The sequence below is a fragment of the Pongo pygmaeus genome, chromosome 2 (genome assembly GCF_028885625.2).
Source record: "Pongo pygmaeus isolate AG05252 chromosome 2, NHGRI_mPonPyg2-v2.0_pri, whole genome shotgun sequence".
NCBI classification, from domain to species: Eukaryota; Metazoa; Chordata; class Mammalia; order Primates; family Hominidae; genus Pongo; species Pongo pygmaeus.
In genome coordinates, this window is record NC_085930.1 from 84,642,006 (window position 1) to 84,665,741 (window position 23,736).

At 38.5% G+C, this 23,736-nt stretch overlaps 1 protein-coding gene across 7 annotated transcripts in view; it reads left to right on the forward strand.

The window, feature by feature from the left end:
* TAFA4 (TAFA chemokine like family member 4) overlaps positions 1–23,736 on the forward strand; it is a 236,839-nt gene that overhangs the window by 190,486 nt on the left and 22,617 nt on the right. For all 7 annotated transcript variants that reach the window (XM_063661409.1, XM_063661407.1, XM_063661408.1 and 4 more), the window contains one exon: positions 19,105–19,260. In XM_063661409.1, the coding sequence (XP_063517479.1) occupies positions 19,105–19,260 (156 nt within the window). The remainder of the gene's footprint in view (positions 1–19,104; positions 19,261–23,736) is intronic.

Consider the following 23,736-nt stretch of genomic DNA (forward strand, 5'->3'; position numbering starts at 1 on the left):
CAGCCGCTTGTGTGTGTGCCCTCTAGGTCTCAGGCTTTTACGGGAACAGGATGGGAGTATGGCAGGCCAAAAGGCAACTTTTTGGCACAAAAACAGAAATGCCTGTCTTCATTAAGGTCCATGGGCACAGGCCCGCGGGTGGAGCCCTCGCCGGGGACCCCACTCTTCTCTACCTGGCACTTCCCTGCCCTCCTCCTATATCAGTAAGAGATGGGTTGCACAAAAAAATATTTTCTTTATAAAGTGGGAGAAGGTGAGGTGGGTCTTGAGAGCTGGCATGTGCCTCCATCATCATCCCAATTTTTAAAAATGTATGAAGGATAATCTGGAGATTGATTCCTTAAAAACTGTCTGTGGATCTATCCCTTGGAAATTCCTTGTATATTTCTAGGGGTTCACATACCCTAGTTTGAAAACTGGTATTTTAGAGCATTGGTTAAGAGAGCTTCTGCTTTGTTTATTTCCATTTTTATTTCAGAAATTTTCTCCCCAGTCTCATTCCTCACAGATAATCACTGTTATCAGCAATGGTATTTCCTGCTAGACTCTTTCTGGGCATTTCAAAACATGCTATCATCAGCCTGTCCTGAGCTGTCACAAACTTTTCTACCCTTATAACAGCACGTAAAATGCATAACCCCTACAACTGACCTAATTTTGGCATCATTCCTAAAGCAGTCATGTTTTTAGGAGGGAGGTATTTTTGACAAAGTGTTTTTCCCAAGAATTGCATTAAAAACAAACAGAAAACAAAAATGAACCCACAACCCAAAATCTGGGATGTAACAAATTTAGCATTTGGATGGGATTATATTTAGATTTTTTTTTTTCATGAATCTGATTTCCTGACTAGCTTGGAGGTTGGGCACAGTCCTACACAGGGATATTTTTCCTGGGTTTTCATGATAGTAAGGTACCCCTGGCAGTTCTGTGGCCATTGATAGAGCTTTTATGTGGCAGTTGTTTTCTGTGTTAGTGTAAGCCATGTATGAAAAAGAGGATTAAAAAGATTAATTCCTGAATTTGAAAAGAATTTACTGTTTACTACAGGGATCCATCCACAAATAAAGGAGTTGTGTTCCCTGCCCTTATAGAGCTTACAGCCTAAGAGATGGTGTGCAAGAAAAGATTGTTAAGCAATTAAATATTATAAGGATGCTACTTGGTGGGATTTCTGCATTTTTTGGGGGAATTTTTTGGTTTTTACTAACACACAATAATTGTACATATTTATGGGGTATAGTGTGATGTTTCGATACATGTATACATTGTGTAAAAATCAAATCAGGGTATGGTAGCGTATCCACCACCTCATGCATTTATTATTTCCTTGTAGTAAAGATGCTCAAAATCTTTTCTTCTAGCTATTTTGAAATATACACTACTGTTAATCATAGTCACCCTACTGTGCAGTAAAACAGTGGTCCCCAACCTTTTTGGCACCAGGGACTGGTTTCATCGAACTCGATTTTTCCAGGGACTGGAGTGGGAGGATGGTTTGGGGATGCCTGAAGCACATTACATTTATTGTGTACTTTATTTCTATTATTATTACATTGTACTATAAAATGAAATAATTATACAACTCACCACAATCTAGAATCAGTGGGAGCCCTGAGCTTGTTTTCCAGCAACTAGCTGGTCCCATCTGGGAGTGAGTAGAGACAGTGACAGATCATCAGGCATTAGATTCTCATAAGAAGCATGCAACCTAGATCCCTCCCATGTGCAGTTTACAGTAGGATTCATGTGCTCCTGTGAGAATCTAATGCTGCTGCTGATCTGACAGGAGGCAGAGCTCAGGCAGTAATGCAAGCAATGGGGAGCAGCTGTAAATACAGATGAAGCACTTTTCTGCCGCTTACCCGCTGCCGTGTAGCCCAGTTCCTAACAGGCCACAAACTGGTACCTGTTCATGGCTGGAGGTTGGGGACCCCTGCAATAGAACACCAGAATTTATCGTCTCTAACTAACTTTGTAGCCACTGACCAATCTCTTCCCCATCTCCTCCTCCCCTCTCCTGTTCTTAGCTCTTGTTCCCACCGTTTTACTGTTATGGGTTCAGCATGGTTAGATTGCACATATGAGTCAGATCATGCAGGATTTGTCTTTCTGTGCCTGGTTTATTTCATTTAACATAATGTCTTCCAGATTCGTCCATGTTGTCTCCAATGACAGGATTTAACTTTTTTAAATGACCCAATAGGATGCCATTGTGTATATATACGATATTTTATTTACCCATTCATCCACTGATGGACACTTAGGTTGATTTCATATCTTGGTTCTTCATGCTGTTGCAATAAACACTGCAGCTATTTTTTTTGGCATATGATTTTATTTCTTTTGGATACATACCAGGTAGTGAGATTGCTAGAACATGAGATAGTCTTCCATTTTTAGTTTTTTGAGGAACCTCCATGCTGGTTTCCATAATGGCTGTACTAGTTTGCATTCCCACTGACAGTGTATAACCACTCCATTTTCTCCACAGCCATGCATTTATTATTTTTTGTCTTTTTGATAATAGGCATTCTAACTGGAGTGAGGTGATGTCTCATTGTGGCTTTGATTTGCATTTTCCTGATGATTAGTGATGCTGAGCATTTTTTCATATACCTGTTGGCCATTTGTATGTCATCTTTTGAGAAATGTCTATTTACGTCTTTTGCCTATTTTTCAATGGATTATTTGCCTTTTTTACTATTGAGTTGAGTTTCTTATATATTCTGGATCTTACCCCTTATCAGATGTATGGTTTGCAAATATTTTCTCCCATTCTGCGGTCATCTCTTCACTCTGATTGTTTCCTTTGTTACATGGAAGCCTTTTAGTTTGATGTAATCCTATTTATCTATTTTTGCTTTTCCTGCCTGTGCTTTGGGGATCTTGTATTTTGGAGGTTTTAACAATTGTTAGTCAGTATTCTTATAACAAGTTGTGTGTGCATGTGGGTGTTTGGCTGCTTTAAGTAAATCTGAAAAGTGTAGCAAATAAAGATTTGATTTTTTTTAACCTGAAAATAACCTTAGCAGTATAGGAAAAAAAGTACTAAGGATAGAAAATGTACAGATTTTTAGAAATATTTATCAAATGCAAAGGAATCAATTCTTGTGCGTGTATGCATATATGTGTGTGCACATATGTATGTGTGATATGTGGAAATATATATATATTTGTATGTATACATATAAGGACTTACCTATGAATGTAAGATACTATGGCTTGAGAATTATCTGTCTGGTTAGATTTTGAAATCTATAATCAGATTTATCAAAATTATGCTGGTATATATTTGAAAAATTAACTCCCTCATCTTTCTGTGTCCCAAATTCCACTGTTCAGTTGCAATTACTGCTCTCTTTTTATATATTGTATATTAACACCATATTTCTAATCAATATTTATACATTGCAATTTATTGATACATCAACTTTAGATTTTACTTATAACCTCTTATTAATATATAGTGTTACCTTTCTTGGATAGTTTTTCTGTTTCTAACTGCTTTATTTGCATGCGTAAATGTTTGTAGCTTATGCATTTTATGAAATTTCCTATCGTTCCCGAGATCATTTCCATTCTGGCTTTCTTTTCTATTCCGGCTTTCTCTTCTGTACTGGCTAGTTGAAAAACTGAGTCTGGGGCTTCCTTTCGCCACTCTTTTGAATTGGATTCCTTGATTCCTGGGTCCCGTATCTCTCTCTAACTCTACCCTTTTATTTTGCTATAGCATATCCTCTGGCAAATTCTTAAATAATTGTGTTAATGAAAATAAAAGTTTTGAGTACAGTACTTAGGTGATGGGTGCACTAAAATCTTAGACTTCACCACTATACAATTCACCCATGTAACCAAAAACCATTTGTACTCCAAAAGCTATTGAAATAAATAAAATATTAAAAACAAAAAAATAAAAGTTTTTAGGCAGGATGTGATATATTTGCTAAGAGTCTCATGCTTTATTGATAGTTTTGTTGGGTGTGGAAATCTTTTTCAGACTTTTAAAAGCCTGAGTCCATTGGTTTTTAGCATACAGTGTTACTTTTGATAAGTATAATAAAATTGTTTTATTTCTTTTTCCACATGTTAATATTTGTTTCCCTTGGCTTTTCAAAGCTCTCACAATTTTCTTTTTGTTATCCCAAAAAATTTGAATTCCATGAGTAAACACCTTGGTGTAGGTCTGCTCTTCATCCTGTGTTTCTGGGCACTAACTGAATTCAAGTCTTTCTGATCTTGGATATGTATTCTTTCTTTGGTGGTATCTTTACTCTGCTTTTTATAGTTGTTCTTTATCTCTGAAATAGGATTCGGGGTCATCTGGATTGTTTCTCTAAGTATTTTCTGTTTGCTTTCATAATTTCCATCTCTTTATCTTTGCTTTTGGAATTTTCTGAGTTTTTTTTTTTAGGAAAAATTGATTTTAGCTATTAAAAAATTTAAGAATGCTTTTGTATTATTGTCTGATTGATTTTTTCATCATAGCATTTGTAGTATCTGTACATACATCTCTCTGAGAAGTATCATAGCAGAAAGGTTAACAGCATTGTTTGAGAATCCTTATTACCTGGATTTGATGTGTGAGATTTTTTTTAAGAGTATTTGACGATGACCTTATGAAACTTTGTCTTTTTCCCTTACTGTCCCTATTATCAAAGACTTAATGAGACTATATATGTGTGTGTATGTGTGCAGGTGAGTGTATTCATTCTCTATTTGATTTCACATATATAAAACTCATGAGGAAGTATATATAAACTTTAGGTACCTGGCATATTGTAAGTGCTAATCATTATCTCTTTCTCCTTCTCTTTCTCTCCTTTTTGAGTAGTACTACTATTATTGGTATGCTTAGGTGCTTTTCTGTTCCTTGTCATTGATTCTCCATTCTCTAGTTCTATCTTTTCTGTTTATTTATTTTGGTCTCTTTCATATTGGAGACTTTCTCCCAGCATTGTACCTTTTTTATGGAAGCATGGACTCTCTGAATATGGACAGGAATAGTGACTAACGGACTTATTTTTGAGTACACTGATGGTCAGCTAGGCCTCTTGCTGTCAGCCCCATGCATTGAAGCACCTATTGAGGTCCTTTAAAGTGAGTCAGTCTCTTCCCCTCAGTATCCACTTCTGCCTGTCTCAGTCAGTCACTCCTAATCCACCTGCTTTCCATCCTCCAAAAGGCTATTAAATGTCTGTCAACAGCTGATGTGTCCACTTCTGTACTTTGCTCTTCTGAGTTCAGATCTTATGTTTTCCTTTTCTTTGGTTTTAGTGGGGTCTTAGGAAAGAGAGAAGATACACACAGGCGGTTACTCTGCCATCTTTAACTAGAATTAGAAATTTAAAAATCAATTGAAATCTGGTTCTGCTAAGTGCTATTAAGGAGAGATTCATGGTGCCACATGAGAGTAGCATTCTCATATTTTAATTCTGGACTTAGATACTTAATGACATGTATAGTGTGTAAACAAAAATAGCATTTGTAAGAGAGAGTTTAACACCTAAAATATTGTTTAGGTTATGATAAAAAAAAATGCAGCTTATTGCTGGAGCCTATTTTACTTAGGGCTAAAATAGAACAAAATTTCCTAAGGGAAAATGTTAACGATACAAATATACTTTTTATATTTAAAATGTACAAGTAGAAACTTATCACCAATTTCTACATTATACATACAGAGATTTATTTATTTTTTTCACTGAGATGGTCCTGCATACAAATTTAGTAGAAGAACAAATAAGAAATCTATCCAACTGTGGACAAAATGTTGCTGAAATCACAAATGCACGTATTGAAAAGGACTTATAAGGACTAAAACAAGTCCTTTTGTTTATTTTTATCTTCTAACTCTCCATTTGGCTTTATTCTAAACATGATATATATAGGTTTTTAACAGTTCTTTGAAACTGAACACAAGCAATTTCACTGCTCCTTCTGGCTTCTTTGTCTTTTGGTTAACCACACGCTTGGCTGTCACTCTGCTTTTGCAGGGATGCTGGGAAAGGGGGATGATTAGGGTAAGAGGGAGGATGCCAGTGAAGGGCAGTGTCAGTGCCCTGCTTGTCAACTGCCTCCAAATAGAGAGTTTTTTGCAGTCTTTTCTGCGTCTTTGCAACTATGCTCTCTCGGAAGCAAGGTATTCACTGTGATGGACTGAGCATGGGGAGCCACTTCATTTGATTTCCTCTCCACTAGTGGCCCTGCTGAGTTTGAAACCTTTACAAGCACTAGGCAATAGTAAAACCAGAGCCAGACACACAGGAACTGGAGTACCCAGTACAGTCCATTGCAACAGGGATGAGAGTCATGATATTTTCCAGTGATCTACAATGAATCGGGCTAAAAAGCCAATTTACTACACATATAAGCACACAGAGAGAGACTTTTCAGAAACATGAGTGATTTGTTTTGCTCAATTATTTTTCCAGTGTGATACTCCCTAATATGCAGCATTTCACCTTTTTTCAGCCTATGAAGTTATAATTACTAAATGACAGTGTATTAGTCAGTGGGGGCTTCCATAAATATCACAGTCTGGACGTATCATATCATTGGAGATACCCTAAATTTGGCATGAGTTGGCTTCTGGTGAGAGAGCTGAGGGTTTAATTCATTGACTGAATACCTGGGAGGGAAATAAAGGAAGTAATGCACCAGGTGGGGAAAAAAATTAAAGATTGCCAACTATCTCAAATCTTAAATTCAATGAGCAGCAGTTGGGTAAGGGGGCCATTGTAATATTGATTTTTTTTTTCTCCTAGAAGGCATTTACTTTTTCTTTATTCTGAGAAGTATAAACAACAACAACCAATTGAATCAAATTCTTTTTATATTTATTTCCAGATCTTACCAGTTTAGTAGTTTAAATAGCTTATAGTAATAATAGTTGTGATATTTTTATTACTAATTTTATTACTATTCTACTATTTATTGTGCACTTACTACATACCAGGTGCCATTTCAGCATATTATCTATATTAGTCTTTACCCTCACATCAGACCTCTAAGGTTTATTATTTTGCAGCTGTGGAAACCAAGGCAAAGAGAAGTGAAACCACTTGTTGAAAATCCTGTAGAAGTACAGAGATGGCAGACCAGCTATTTAAACAGGGGAGCCTGGGGCCTTTACTTTTATAATGGCTTCTAGCTATATTTTGTAATGTTAACTTTTCTCCCCCAACTCTTTATTTGGAAATTTCTCAAATTTAAAGAAACATTAAAAGTACAATGAACATCTTTATATTCCTTACTAGATTTGCCACTTGTTTACATTCTACCATATTAGAACTACTAATTACATATCTGCCTATCTAGCTTTCTTTTATTTCTGAATTTTTTGAAGGTAAGTGACAAACCACATACGTTTTTCAAGAATAAGACCATTTTCTAATACAACTTGCTATTGTAATAATCTATGTTGATACAAACTGAGGCAGACTTGGTTTAAACAAAGATCATATCTTATTGATATTTCCCAGTGATCTACAATGAATTGGGTTAAAAAGCCAATTTACTACATATATAAGCACACAGAGAGAGACTTTTCAGAAACATGAGTGATTTGTTTTGCTCAATTATTTTTCCAGTGTGATACTCCCTAATATGCAGCATTTCACCTTTTTTCAGCCTATGAAGTTATAATTACTAAATGACAGTGTATTAGTCAGTGGGGGCTTCCGTAAATACCACAGTCTGGACAGCTTAAACAAAATAAATTTATCTTATTATAGTTCTAGAGGCTAGAAGTCTGACAACTTCAAGAAGTTGTTGATCTTGGACCTCTGGCAGTTCAGTTTCTGGTGGGGGCTCTCTTCCTAGCTTGCAGACGGTTGTCTTTTTGCTATGTTTTCACATAGCCTCTTTCTCTGTGTGGGTATGGGGAAGAATGAGCTCTCTGATGTCTCTTCCCCTGAGGACACTTGTGCTATCAGATTAGGACCACTATTATGACCTAGTTAACCCTAATTACCCCCCCTAAAGCTCTGTCTCCAAATACAGTCCTACTGAGGGCTAGGGTTTCAACATAACGAATTTGTAGGGGACAAATTCAGTACAGTTCATAACACAGTTTGATGGAATATTTACAAAATATAAGTGGATTAGGTTCACTAAGAAGTAAGTTGTATCTCAGTATAACATTTGAAAGTATATGTTATTTATTTAAATCAACTCTTGTAAAGAGGAAGCTATTTCTAGTTCATGTGTATGCATGCTTGTATGTGTGTGTAGTCTGTCATACATACTAAAGACCAAGGTTTACCTAATGATGAGATCCTCTCAGAGAATTTATTCCATGGTGTTTATCATCTTGAGATATTATGAACTTTCAAATCTATGATATTATTAGAAAAAAAGTGGTAAACAGATAGTGGACTTCTGATTAAGAAAACTGACAAAAAGAAAGTCCTTAGAAAAGGTAGTGTTTTGAGTAGTAAGGGAAGACAGATTTTAAGACTTATCAGAAGTGATGAGCTTGGGAGGTTTTTAGATATCTTAAAAAGTAAGGTAAGTGACTGAGGAATGTTGGTTAGAATATAGTATTTTTTTGTGTGTTGATTTTTGACCCATTGAATAACTTTTCTTGTAATATCTATTAGAATCGAACAGTAATAATCTCACAAAGACAGTGTTCCAAGCAGATGAGAAATTTTCCTTGAAATATATCAAAGTTAGGAAATACATTATTTCTTTTGGGTGTAGGAAGAAGGCTCTAAGTGGAAAAGCGAAAGAGAGCTGGGATATAATTCTTAGACTGGATTTTGCTACATGGCTTTTCAGGGGAAATAATGTAATATAGTCTAATATATCATCCTCCGTTTTACAATTACCTTTTGCCACATGATCATAGATGTTCACAAAAGCATTCAAGAGCCTCACCAATTTTCCTAAAGGTCTCTCTTTAGGCCTTTGCTACTTAAATCACTCTCTTTGGAATATTTCAGTTGACTTTCTCATCTTCAATAGTTGACCTAAATCTGCCAAATTCTCAGTTAATAGCTACGAATGGTGTTCAAGCAGCTCTCAAACATCATTCTGTCTCGAAAAGAAAAAGGAAAAAAAGGAGCCTCACTCTGTTGCCCAGGTAGGAGTGCAGTGGCACGATCTCAGCTCCCTGCAACCTCCACCTCCTGGGTTGAAGTGATTCTCATGCCTTAGCCACCTGAGTAGCTGGGATTTCAGGCATGTGCCATCACACCCGGCTAATTTTCATATTTTTAGTACGGACGAGTTTTGCCATATTGGCCAGGCTTGTCTTGAATACCTGGCCTCAAGTGATCTGCCTGCCTCAGTCTCCCACAGTGCTGAGATTACAGGCGTGAGCCACTGTGCCCGGCCCCAACATCACTTTTATTGACTTTATGAGATTCTTCATCTTTTGTAATATTTGCATCATAGGATATTTTAGACAGTCACTGAGAGATAGACAGACTTAACAGGACAGCACCTGTTGTTGAGTGGGGACTAGTTTTATGTGGGCAAGGCATACTTTATTCTGATGAATTTAAGAAGTGCATAGCAAAAACCATACCCTGCAAATAGACCAGCTGCTGCAAGTGTAATGTATCAAAAACTGGGGAGAGGAAGACTGTAAATAAGCTATCTATGCTCCTATAAAGCCTTTCCTTTGATGCTCTACCCATTGCCTTCTACCTATTCAGACATCTTGATGAGATTTTCCCCCATAGCATACACATATGCTGTAATTTCCCACATCTTAAAAATGCTAGCTAACATCTGTATATCCTATTGGTGGCATTCTCATTTCTCTCCTTCCCTTGATAACACCATTTCTCAAATAGTCATTATAGTTATTGTCTACAATTTCTCAGTTCTGCTCTCTCTCAAACCCATTCCAATCAAGATTTACCTCCATTCTTCTGCCACCTTTTTTTTTTTTTTTTTTTTTTTAAAAAATTAAGGCTACCAATGGCTTTCCCAGCTCTTAACATAGAGGTAATCTTTTTCTTTATCCTCTAGCTACAGTTTTTCCCTCTGGGATTTTATCTAGTCTCATGGCTTTAATACTAGATACATATGCCAATAATGAGCAATTGTCTTTCCTAAAGCCAGACTTGTCTCTTGAACTCCAGACTTAAATGTCTGGACTTCTCTCAGTTAGGTGTCTAATTAAAATATGAAATTTAACAACCAAGCTCCTAGTTTTCTCTGGTTTATTTAAGGGATGACCCCATTCTTCTTGTTCAAACCCGAAACTTTGGAGTTAGCCTCTTAACATCCAGAATCTCCACATCTAGAAGCCTCTACATCCAGAATCCAACCTCTTCTTCCTACCTCCACTGCTACCGCATTGGTCCAAGCCACCACCAGCTTTCCAGGGATTACTGTGGCAGGAGATGGTGTCGCTGCTTCTTCCATCCTTGCCCCTCTTTAATCTGCTCTGATCACAGTAGATTCTTTTAAAATATATGACACATTAAGTCATTATAAGCTCAAAATATCCAGTGGCTTCTCACCCCACTTTGAGTAAAAGCCCTAGCCTCTATAGTGATCCATGGGGCCCATGTAATCATCCACACACCTTTCATTATCTTTCTGGCATCATCTCCTTATTGTTTCTTCTCTGACACAGCTCTAGTCACAAGGGCATTTCCCCTCAGATTTTGCAAGGCTTTTTTCTTTTCAACAGCTTTAATGTTTCACTCAGTATTCAAATGTTAGTTTCTTAGGCTCTTCTTATTTTAAATTGCACCTTTCTTGCTTTGTGTTTTTTCTGTCACTAAAATATGAAAGATCTTCAAGGAAGATGATTTTTTTTTGCTGATTTTGTTCAGTGTTAGCATGTGCTTGTCAAAGAGAAAATTTTTAGCAAATAATTATTGAATAAATATGTAATAAAAGCCAAAAGGCATTTATTCAGTATCTACAGTGTTTCAAGTAGTTCACTGTGTTCATTAAGCACTTTATTTAAACTTCATAATTGTCATATACTACTTACATATGCGAAATACAAGATTGAAAGGCTTAATCAAATTACCTAAGTCTGGAAGCTAGTATTCCAGCTCAGTTCTTTTGACTCTTAAGTTCAATACCCTGTCTTTTGTTACCAGCAGGTAAAGATAAATCCACTTCCATCTTAGGAGAACAGTCAGATAATTCCATTTGGCATCTCTACTTGTTGAGACCACAGGTGTCTCTCTTTTCTACTGTCCTATCCTCAACACCTGGCAGAGGCCCTAGCACATAGTAAGGGCTCAGTGGATATTTGTCTTCACAACTAAACTACCAAGTTTGTCCATCAAATGGCTACTATCGTCTTCTACACTGTGATGTCTTCCTTCTTGATTAAAAGCCAAGTTGGGATAGGGATAAGAGAAGAAAGTTGAGATTTACGAGAGAACTGCAACTAGGAATACTGGGCATGTTTGCCAAGGGAAGCCACTATCCGTGGCCTCATTTTCTGCTTTCATTTCGTGAAATCTTGTATTTAGCCTTCTTTTTCCTCTGTTCTGCTCCCGTGGAGAGGATAGGCTGAAAATGCCATACAGAAAACCACACTCAAATCAAACAAATGCCTTCTAAGAAGATCAGTGGAGTGTGAGACTTCTCTTTGAGGGTGTATTTTCTAGTGCTGGGCAGGAGGAGGAAGGGGATAAAGGATTTGAACAAAAGGAGAAGGATGCAAGGGAAATAATAGCATAAAGAAAGTCTCCCTAATCTGATGCTTTCTGTGTCTCTATTAGCTTTCAAGTAGTTTCACCTGAAGAACTTCTATTGCAGATGTGGTTTTGTATTTTATCCCTTTCACGATAGAAAAGCCCTGTCTGCACTGGGACAAATGGTTATTTTTTCTATTGTTTGAAACTTTTCTTAAAAGTATATTTAATAAGAAAAAAAGATATGTATTTAAGCTATTTACTCTTCAGATAAAGTTAATCCATCCTCTATAGCAGTCCTGAAGCAATCAATTTTTGTTGTAAGGATTATCATAACACTTTTAATGGTGTCTACATCAACTATTCTGGTGAATGAGGAAACAGGCATCTCGCATGTTACAGCCCTGCCAGTATTTTAAGTCTTCTTTTTTGAACAGAAAATATGCAACCCGATTGCAATTTCAGAAGTGTGGAAAGGAATCGAGTAACAGTTTCAAGTTTCCCCACTTAAAAAATATGTCTCAAAGAGCACCAAGAACAGTCTCTGGCATATAGTATGCTGTACGTAAGAGTTGGTAAAATAAATAGAAATAAGTACCTACCCATCTACCCCCCATCTGCCCACCCAGACAAAGCCAGAAGGGAAGTAGCTTAGCCACTGAAAGGATTAACAGCATGAAGGGGACAGTGTTTTGTTTTTTGCTTTGTCCAGTTTCCCTCCTAGGAGCAGCCCCATTTCTGGATAACGCAGTCTTGCCTGCTCCAATTCACACTTCAAAACTTAAAGTAAACTCCATATGAGAAGTTTCATCTGCAACTTCTCACTTACTGCATGGGCCTCATGTTATGTTCTCAATATTTAGCTTCAGTTTTCAAGATGGATCGCCACACCATTATGTTCCCCTGCTGTTTTAGAGGAAAAATTCATCTTTGTTTTAAGTGAATTTACTTGAAGTGGCCACTCTCTGGTACCAGGCTTATTGAACAAGGCATCCCCCCTGTACCTTTTTAGAGAATTAAGTTTATAACAAGAGCTGCTAGTTTCAGCTGCTTGTCTGTTTCAGCTTTTATTTTTCTCCCATCCTACAATACTATATGTCATACATGGTTGTAAGAGATCTGTGATGGTTACTTTTCTGTGTTATCTTGACTGGGCCATGAGGTACCCAGATACTTGGTAAAAATTATTCCCAGTGTATCTGGGAGGATGTTTCTGGATGAGATTAACATTTGAATCAATGGATTGAGTAAACCAGATGGCCCTTTCAAATGTGGGTGGGCCTCATCCAATCTGCTGAGGACCTGAATAGAATAAAAAGGCTGCTCTACCCCTGAGTAAGAGAGAATTCTTCCTGCCTGACTGCCTTTGAGCTGGGATATAAGTCTTTTCCTGCCTTCAGACTTGAACTGAAACATCGGCTTTTGCTGGGTCTTAAGACTGCTGACCTTCAGATGGGAATGACACTATTGGCTCTCCTGGTTCTCAGGCCTTTGGACTTGGACTGAAATTAGACAGATGGCTCTCTTGAGTCCCCATCTTGCAGACTGCAGATCTTAGGACTTGCCTACTACTATAATTGCACGGGACAATTCCTTAAAATACTTCTCTTTTTCTCCATGTGTACATCCAATTGGTCTTATTTCTCTGGAGAACCTTAACTAATACAATGTTATAACATGAGCTGCTCAAACAGTTATAAGCAGCAATTTCTATGCGCCATTCACACTGGATCCTTATTTTCTGCCATCAGGCTTTGAGCAACTTTAAGTACCTGTTGCCGAGTACCTACCTCCTGTGCCAGGAAAGTACAAAGAAATAAAAATATATCCTTATTCAAAGATCATAGTTGCATTAGTTCATTCTCATGCTGCTAATAAAGACATACCCAAAACTAGGTAATTTATAAAGGAAAAGAGGTTTAATGGACTCACAGTTCCACAAGGCTGGGAAGGCCTCACAATCATGGCAGAAGGTGAAGGAGGAGCAAAGCCACGTCTTAACGTGGCAGCAGGCAAGAGAGTGTGTGCAGGGGAACTCCCCTTTATAAAACCACCAGATCTCATGAGTCTTATTCAGTATCACAAGAACAGCATGGGAAAGACATATGCCCATGAGTCAATTACCTCCCATCAGGTCCCTCCCACGACAGGTGGGAATCGTGGGAGCTTCGATTCAAGATGAGATTTGGGTGGGGACACAGTCAAACCACATCAATTGTCCACTGTCACCAATACACAAATTTCTAAAAAGACTGTGGAATCACACAAACACCGTCATCAAATAGAAAAAGATGTTGTCAGTGGGAAACTGAGCTATGTCCCATGACTTGCTGAGGTGGAGATGCCATTTTTGGCTCTACTTGGTAAAATACAAGCTATAAAGCAAGAGGGGAACCTTTCCTTCATCTTTTGGTTTGAATCTCACCTCTTCTCAATCTCTAGTTATGAGGCCCTGGGTGAATTAGTTAATTTTTGTACATTTTCTTAAAGATAAAATCGGATTAAAAAATAGTACCTACCCCATAGCATTTTTATAAGATTGCACAGGATATTTGTAAAAAAAAAAAAAAAAAAAAATTCAAACAGTACCTAAAACCTATATTTTATCAAATCTAAGATGCCATCAGTTGTGAGATATACCACTATAATGTGTATTCCTAAGAAGGAAAAGCAGTGTCAATTATAATTGTAAGGTGCTATTAGTTATGTTACCTCCTGATATGTTAAAAGGTGAAAAAAAAATGTATCTTAAAATAAGTGAAATACAATAGTTGGTGCTGTATAAATAATTAAAATTCTGGATCAGGCAAGCTGATAATTGAGGGCACTGTGGCCCAGTTCTAAGTTTGAATAGAAAATAATCCATTTGTACTTGTGGATGGTTATATAGCAACAGAGTTCTAAGTAAATCATAGCATTACTGAACATCCAGATCGTTTCTTGACTGCTCCAAGAAGTTACTGACACATATATTTTTCATTTTCTTAGTGGGGTTTAAAGCTGCTTTCATTACAGACTCTCAAGGGTCATTTAGTAATCTAACCAAGGCATGATGGTTTGTAATGGACTGAATGTATCCTCTCAAAATTCATATGCTGAAGTCCTAACCCCAAATGTGATTATATTTGGAGAGAGGGCCTGTGAGGTGGTGATAAAGAGTAAATGAGGTCATTTAAGGGCATAGCCTTAATCTGACAGGACTAGTGTCCTTATAAAAAGAGGAAGAGACACCAGAGCTTGTTCTGTCCTCCATGTGAGGACACAGCAAGAAGGTGACTGCAAGCCAGGAAGAGAGCTCTCACCAAGATTTGGACAGGCTGACATCTTAAGTTTGGACTCTGTCTCCAGAGCTGTGAGAAAATACATTTCTGTTGTTTAAGCCACCAAGTCTATGGTATTTTGTTATGGCAGCCCAAGCAGACTGAGACAATGACCAATGGGAGGACATTTCCTGAGAGATAACTGTGAAAGAATCATCCTGGCCCCTGCTCATTGCTAGTCATTAGCTGTCAGGGAATGTTTGACTGAAAGTTGCTGATTTGCATTTGGAAACCAAAGACAGGATCTCCCCTCCAACCTTTCCCAGCCCTTACTTTTCTGCTCACTCAGTGCTAAAGTTTCATACGACTTTACTGACATTATAATTACTGTTTAATTTTACAATTGTATACAACTACCTATGGGAAATCAACGCTCTTGTTATGAACATTTAATTAGGTTTATCATTCAAATCACTTCTCCATATTCATGCTTTCTTAAGTAGTAGATTGAAAACTTTGTCTCTTGCTGGTAGTTTGATTCTCTGGGTACTGGTTCTGTCTGTGTGCATTTTACAAACGAAACTTCGCCTTAGCATTTGTTCTCACCAGTAATTGAATTTTCCTGCCATCAACATTGAAGATGGCATGACAGGGATGGTCCAGAAAACATTCAGAATAATATCGAGGTTATTGTTTGGAAAGCCTGTCTTTATGGATAAGAAGTGTGAATCATGGAATATTTTAAAATTGGTTTTATTTTGAAACACATGCACCAACAGAAACCAAGCAAAGCATTAACCAGTGGGAATCCGCGGGGAAACCTCTTTCAATGAGTAGATGAAATTGCTTACTATTCACATAACAATTTATTAAGGAAAGATAACTTTTTCAAGTACCCTCAAGTGTGTTCATGATTTTCAGATACATCCATTTACATATAATTTCTGAACAGAACCTCTACAATCTTGTTTATGTTATTTTTATCAGAGCAAAGGTAAGTCTTCCCAGCCTGGTATAGCCAGAGTTGGTGTATTGGTTATCTACTGCTGTGTAACAAATTACCCGAAATCTTGGAAACCTAAAACAATCAACAGACATTATTATCTCACACACAGCTTCTGCACATCAGGAATCTGGGAGTGGCTTAGCTGGGTGGTTCTGGCTCAGGATTTCCCATGAGAGTGTAGTTATGCTGTTGGCTGGGGCTGTAGGATCCACTTCCACACTTATCCATGTGACCAATGGCAGTAGACTGTAGTTCCTGGCTATGTAGGCCACTGCATAGGGCTGCTCACAACATGGTTTCCCCAGGACAGATGATGAACACATGAGTGAGCATGCCATTGTCTTATCAACTAATCGTGTACATGGCAAACCATCACTTCTGCTGTGGTATGCTGTTGTCACACAGACCAACTCTGGTTTAATGTGGGAGGGGCCTGCGCAAGGAGTCTGTTTGCAAGTTTACTGATGCGGCTGTTGCCGGGACACTTCAGTTTCTTACCACCTGGGCCTGTCTGTAGGGCTGCTCGTGCCAGGGTTTCCCCTGAGTGAGTGATCTGAGGGCCTGGAGATGACAGCCACCTAATTTTGGACTTGACAAACCAGCACATCTGCTGCATGCTTTTGGTCATATAGACCAACCCTGGTACCATGTGCAAAGGGACTGCACAAACGTGTGAATACTTGGTGGTGGGGATGACAGGGGAGCATCTTAGAAGGTGGCAGCCACAGTTGACATGTGACCTAAGCCAGGCCAGTCAGATGCACCCTTTCCTAGAACTGACACGTGGAGCAGAATGACAGATTCGGAGTGGAATTACTCATTCAGGTTGAGCCATGAGAGTAGTTCCACTTACGGTTAGCTACATTCACTCTTTGTTCTACAAACTCCTGATCTTCCAGTAAAGTTTCTTTGCATTAAGTTAGCTCAAATCAGTTTCTGTTGTTCTAACAAAAGACTCTTAATTGGTAAATGGATTCCAGTGTAAATTACCCTTAAGTACATGTGCAATACAGAAACTATTTTATCACAGGATGATGGAATTCAGGTGGTTGGTGATGGGAGTTATAGAGAGTTGTTGGGAGAGTAGCAAGAAACTGTGGTGCTGATTGGAATTGGAGATGTCAGTGTGTACTTATGCTGTACCTGCACACATATTTCCTTGACCTGTTTGCTGAAAGGGCCTGAATCACTCCCTAGTTGTAATGAGTAAACCTACACATTGAGCTTCGGGTTTCTAAGTCTGATGCCCCATGAAAAGTAATCAAGGATTCTTGAAGAAATTATGGGGGCAGGGAAAATACCAGGTAAGTCTGGAACATCTTGAGGGTCAGAAGGTTAGTAAGTTCTCAAAGAATGATGAGAATATGACACAGCTCCTCCTACCTAGATCTGGGACAATTTGAAGGGTCTCCTCCTGCTCAGATCTGGGACAATTTGAACATTAACACAGAATCAGTCTTACAACTATCATATTGATAATTGATTCAGGTGGAAATCATCAATGGGTACTAAAACTGTAGGTGAAAGTTTGATAAAGAATGGGATATATTCATAGTCTCACTAATATATCTCCCTCAAAATGCTTACTAATATAAAGGGAAAAATAATACCTTTACAATGGAGAAGGCTGACAGATATCATCCTAACCATTTAATTAAAGGTAATAGCACTGATAATGGGACGAAAGGACATTGGGTGTTTCCTGATATGATGCACTAAGAATATAGAATCACTTCTGGGACAATCTGCTAAAAATGCATTGCTTGAATCTTATCAAGAGGAAGCATCACGCAAATCCATACTGAGGGACATTCTGCAAAATAATTGGCATGTAAGTCTTGAAAAATGTCAAGATCAAGAAAGAAAGACTGAGGAGGAGTTTCTGAATAAAGGAGGCTAATGAAATGTGACAATTGAATGCAATGCATGCACCTTGGTTGGATTCTAAGCAGGGGGAAAATAGCTATAAAAGGCATTATTGGGACATTGGCAAAATTTGAATATAGATTGTATATTACATAGTAGCATTGTATCATGTCAAATTTTCTATCTTTAATCATTATGTAACCTTATGTCTTTGTTTTTAGAAAATACACAGTGAAGTAGTTAGGGGTAAAGGGGTACCATGTCTGAAATTTACTCTCAAATGGCTTAGAAAAACATGAGAGAGTGAATGATAAAGCAAATGGGGCCACATATTAACTGGTGAACCTCGGTGAAGTCTGTTACAGCAGCAGTTGCCAACTAATAACAAAGTACCACACATTTAGCACCACGTTTCTGCAGGTCAGAAGTCTACCACTGCCTGGCTGGATTCTCTGATCAGCGTCTCACCATTGGGTTAAATTCAAGATATCAGCAGGCTGCATTCCTTTATGAGGAGGCTCTGGGGAAGAATGAGCATCCAGGCTCACTCTGGTTATTGGCAGCTCTTGAGGTTGTAGGACTGAGATCTCCATTTCCTTGACATGTGGCCCCTCCATCTTCAAGCCAGCAATGGCACCTGGAGCTCTTCATCTGTCTGCTTTTCAGGGCTCATTTGAGCCCTGAATGGCCCGACCTGGATAATCCAGGCTACGCTCCCTCTCTTAAAATCAATCAGTTGGCCAGTCACGGTGGCTCACACCTATAATCCCAGCACTTTGGGAGGCCGAGGCAGGCAGATTACTTGAGGTCAGGGGTTTGAGACCAGCCTGGCCAACATGGTGAAACCCTGTCTCTACTAAAAATATAAAAATTACCTGGGCATGGTGGCACACACCTGTAATCCCAGTTACTCGGGAGGCTGAGGCAGGAAAATCGCTTGAATCCAGGAGGTAGAGGTTGCAATGAGCTGAGATCATGCCACTGCACTCCAGTCTCAGTGACAGAGTGAGATTCCCTCTCAAAAAAAAAGAGAAAGTCTATCAATCTCAGTCACATCTGCAAAATCTCTTTTATCATGTAATTAATGTGACATAACCATGAGTGTGACCCCAGGGGTTGAAGATCCTGGAGGCCTCATTTCTGCCTACCACAGGTTCACAGAAGTTTTTTGCACTCTTCTCACCACCTTTATATAAATTTGAAATAATATGTTATCAAAATAAAATGTTACAAAGACTCATCAGCATAGCACAGGAAGTTGGAAAATGTCATCATAGCATCATTTTGGTTTCGGTGGTGTCATTTCCTTCTAACAGCACTGGGTTTGTTTTTCTCCCCCATTACCTACTAGGTCACCACCAAATCAAGCAAGGGACCTGTGAGGTGGTCGCCGTGCACAGGTGCTGCAATAAGAACCGCATAGAAGAGCGGTCACAAACAGTCAAGTGCTCTTGCTTCCCGGGACAGGTGGCCGGCACAACTCGGGCTCAACCTTCTTGTGTTGAAGGTAAGACCTCTCTGGTCAGTATCTCTGGTATTTCAAAAAGGCCAAAACCCACCAGGAATTTCCCTACTTTACTGTCTTTGCAACCCAAAGAAACCTAGGGTTGCTTTGAGATCAGTGTCAATCCAAAAGTGAACATAAATACAACTCCAAAAATGTCTTGATGGTAAGATAAGTCTTCAATAATGTCCCACAAGGGGTACCAATGGGGAGTTATATTATAGGGCAGTTGGGAAGATGTGCTTCAATTCCTTTTGCCCACCTGTCTCCAAATCTCACTCACCAAAGCAATTGTTTCCACTGATGCCCTGTTCTCCTTCCTCTTATACTCTGTACTCAAAATTAGCAGCATGACTTTCTCACTTCGTGCTTGGTGTTATAGGTTAGTATCCTCTCTTTTATTTCTAGTTTATCATTTTAACAGACATTTATAGGACAGTCTCTTTGGAACAACTTCCCTGGGAATAGTTTAGAATCATGTATCATTCATTTGTAATCTCCAAATCCCCTAGCAGAGTGCTGTGCCAATAGTTAAAAAATATATATGAATGTTGATGGTTGTAGGTGGAGGCCTGGGATTGATTTCTTTTGATACCCCTGGCTTCTTCCAGCAGATGCCATGTTAGAAACAAGTGTCAGTCCCCAGGGGAACAGATACACAGGGTTAGTCCTTTAGCAGTTGCTCTGCAGTGTCATGAAACCTCCCTGAAAATGAACATTTCCAGTCTCATTTGATGCATGTCTAAAGGTCAGCAGTTAAAAGACACACACATTCTTAACTCCAGATCATACTGCACAGTGACCCCAGATCACAGAATGGCTGATTTACCTGCATCCCATTCCCCCTACCAAACACACATATAGACATACACAACTATATGGGCTGTGTGGTTACAGTGGTATGTATCAGCACCATCTCAGCCACCTGTAAAACACGAAAGTGAAAGTGGAAATTTTCCACCTACAGTTCTTTATCAGAAACTTTGGGGGCCAAATGTGTTGCTGAATTCAGACTTTGCTCATATTTTATGTGGGTAACATAGTAAATATACCATCTATTACCTTACAGACCTACTGTACTCTCCACTTGCACCCCATAATCACAGAAATATTAACTATATCTGCAGTAAAATGTATGAATATTCATGCAGAATGGGATAAGGCTGAATAAAGAACTTCATGTTAATTCAAGTCAGGTTTTGCTGTCATCTTACAGAAAACCTTTCAATTTCCAGAGCTTTTTGGATTTGGGGATTATTGATAAAGGATTGTCAACCTATAAAAAAAGATGAAGATCTTTAACATTTAAAAAAAGGCATTTAAAAGAAATATGCTAAGTTTCTATACCTCCAGCTGGGGAAGTCTAATGTATTTATCATCTCTATTAATTGAATCCAAATCACATGACAACCATTATTTCTGCTGGCTGTCTCTCAAATCAGCCCACTTTTCTCCATCCCCACTGCTATGTCCACAGTCTAGGGGCCACCCTTAGATCTTGCTGAGTGTGCCACACCTCTCCTTCCACTTTCAGTCCTGTAGCCTGAATGATCTACAAACACAGAATGGATTATGTCACTCCCATACTGAAAACCACACTTTAGTGGCTTCCCACTGTCTTTAAGATAAACTCCAGGAGTTCTTTACCATAGCTTGCCGAGTCCTGCAAGATCTGTGTCTCAATTCTCTTTCAAGTATTCTACCCTAGGCAATCCAGAGTTCTTCCCATTTCTTTTCATTTCTGCACATTACTAATTTATATCCCTTGCCTGAATCATTGCCCTCCTCCCCATGACACACACCTGGTCTGCTTAATTCTTCTTATTCTCCTTTCAAATCTCTTGTAAGTTCTTGCATCACCCTGGACTTCCAGTTCATGACATTCATCCCATGTTATTGTAAAAATGTATGCCTTCCAGTTGTATGTAAACAGCTTGTGGATAGGGATGTGGTCTCTTACTTTCATCTTTCCCCATTGGCTGGCCCACGAACAAGTTTTAGTACTGTGGAGAATGGACTTTGCTAATCACAGATTGCTCTCTACAGACAATGTGTTTGCTTGCCTCTGTAGGCCTCAAACGTCTTCTAACAAACTCTTTTTATATTCTGTCTAACCCAGAATAATGTTTTACAATATTCAAAGCACGTTTATTGGTACCTAAAAAGTACTGATAGGGCAGTTATGACTATTAGTATCTTTACCTTAGTAAAGAAAATATGAATACCTTACCCCAAACTATCTTGTTTTAAATTTTATGTATGGGCAAATCCCCTTTGACCACCACTCTAGAAGTAACTACATTTATCTGTTTGGTCAATATATTTTTCTGTATATTTGTGTATTTGGAGATAGGTTTGTAGAAAACAGTGGTAGATTTCTTTTTTTTTTTTTATTATTTAGGTTTTATGGTACATGTGCACAATGTGCAGGTTAGTTACATATGTATACATGTGCCATGCTGGTGCGCTGCACCCACTAACTCGTCATCTAGCATTAGGTATATCTCCCAATGCTATCCCTCCCCCCTCCCCCCCACCCCACAACAGTCCCCGAAGTGTGATGTTCTCCTTCCTGTGTCCATGTGTTCTCATTGTTCAATTCCCACCTATGAGTGAGAATATGCAGTGTTTGCTTTTTTGTTTTTGCGATAGTTTACTGAGAATGATGATTTCCAATTTCTGGATTTCCAATTTCATCCATGTCCCTACGAAGGACATGAACTCATCATTTTTTATGGCTGCATAGTATTCCATGTATATGTGCCACATTTTCTTAATCCAGTCTATCATTGTTGGACATTTGGGTCGGTTCCAAGTCTTTGCTATTGTGAATAATGCCGCAATAAACATACGTGTGCATGTGTCTTTATAGCAGCATGATTTATAATCCTTTGGGTATATACCCAGTAATGGGATGGCTGGGTCAAATGGAATTTCTAGTTCTAGATCCCTGAGGAATCACCACACTGACTTCCACAAGGGTTAAACTAGTTTACAGTCCCACCAACAGTGTAAAAGTGTTCCTATTTCTCCACATCCTCTCCAGCACCTGTTGTTTCCTGACTTTTTAATGATTGCCATTCTAACTGGTGTGAGATGGTATCTCATTGTAGTTTTGATTTGCATTTCTCTGATGGCCAGTGATGGTGAGCATTTTTTCATGTATTTTTTGGCTGCATAAATGTCTTCTTTTGAGAAGTGTCTGTTCATGTCCTTCGCCCACTTTTTGATGGGGTTGTTTGTTTTTTTCTTGTAAATTTGTTGGAGTTCATTGTAGATTCTGGATATTAGCCCTTTGTCAGATGAGTAGGTTGCAAAAATTTTCTCCCATTTTGTAGGTTGCCTGTTCACTCTGATGGTAGTTTCTTTTGCTGTGCAGAAGCTCTTTAGTTTAATTAGATCCCATTTGTCAATTTTGGCTTTTGTTGCCATTGCTTTTGGTATTTTAGACATGAAGTCCTTGCCCATGCCTATGTCCTGAATGGTAATGCCTAGGTTTTCTTCTAGGGTTTTTATGGTTTTAGGTCTAACATTTAAGTCTTTAATCCATCTTGAATTGATTTTTGTATAAGGTGTAAGGAAGGGATCCAGTTTCAGCTTTCTACATATGGCTAGCCAGTTTTCCCAGCACCATTTATTAAATAGTGAATCCTTTCCCCATTTCTTGTTTTTCTCAGTTTTGTCAAAGATCAGATAGTTGTAGATATGTGGCGTTATTTCTGAGGGCTCTGTTCTGTTCCATTGATCTATATCTCTTTTTTGGTACCAGTACCATGCTGTTTTGGTTACTGTAGTCTTGTAGTATAGTTTGAAGTCAGGTAGTGTGATGCCTCCAGCTTTGTTCTTTTGGCTTAGGATTGACTTGGCAATGCAGGCTCTTTTTTGGTTCCATATGAACTTTAAAGTAGTTTTTTCCAATTCTGTGAAGAAAGTCATTGGTAGCTTGATGGGGATGGCATTGAATCTGTAAATTACCTTGGGAAGGATGGCCATTTTCATGATATTGATTCTTCCTACCCATGAGCATGGAATGTTCTTCCATTTGTTTGTATCCTCTTTTATTTCCTTGAGCAGTGGTTTGTAGTTCTCCTTGAAGAGGTCCTTCACATCCCTTGTAAGTTGGATTCCTAGGTATTTTATTCTCTTTGAAGCAATTGTGAATGGGAGTTCACTCATGATTTGGCTGTCTGTTTGGTGTATAAGAATGCTTGTGATTTTTGTACATTGATTTTATATCCTGAGACTTTGCTGAAGTTGCTTATCAGCTTAAGGAGATTTTGGGCTGAGACAATGGGGTTTTCTAGATATACAATCATGTCGTCTGCAAACAGGGACAATTTGACTTCCTCTTTTCCTAACTGAATACCCTTTATTTCCTTCTCCTGCCTAATTGCCCTGGCCAGAACTTCCAACACTATGTTGAATAGAAGTGGTGAGAGAGGGCATCCCTGTCTTGTGCCAGTTTTCAAAGGGAATGCT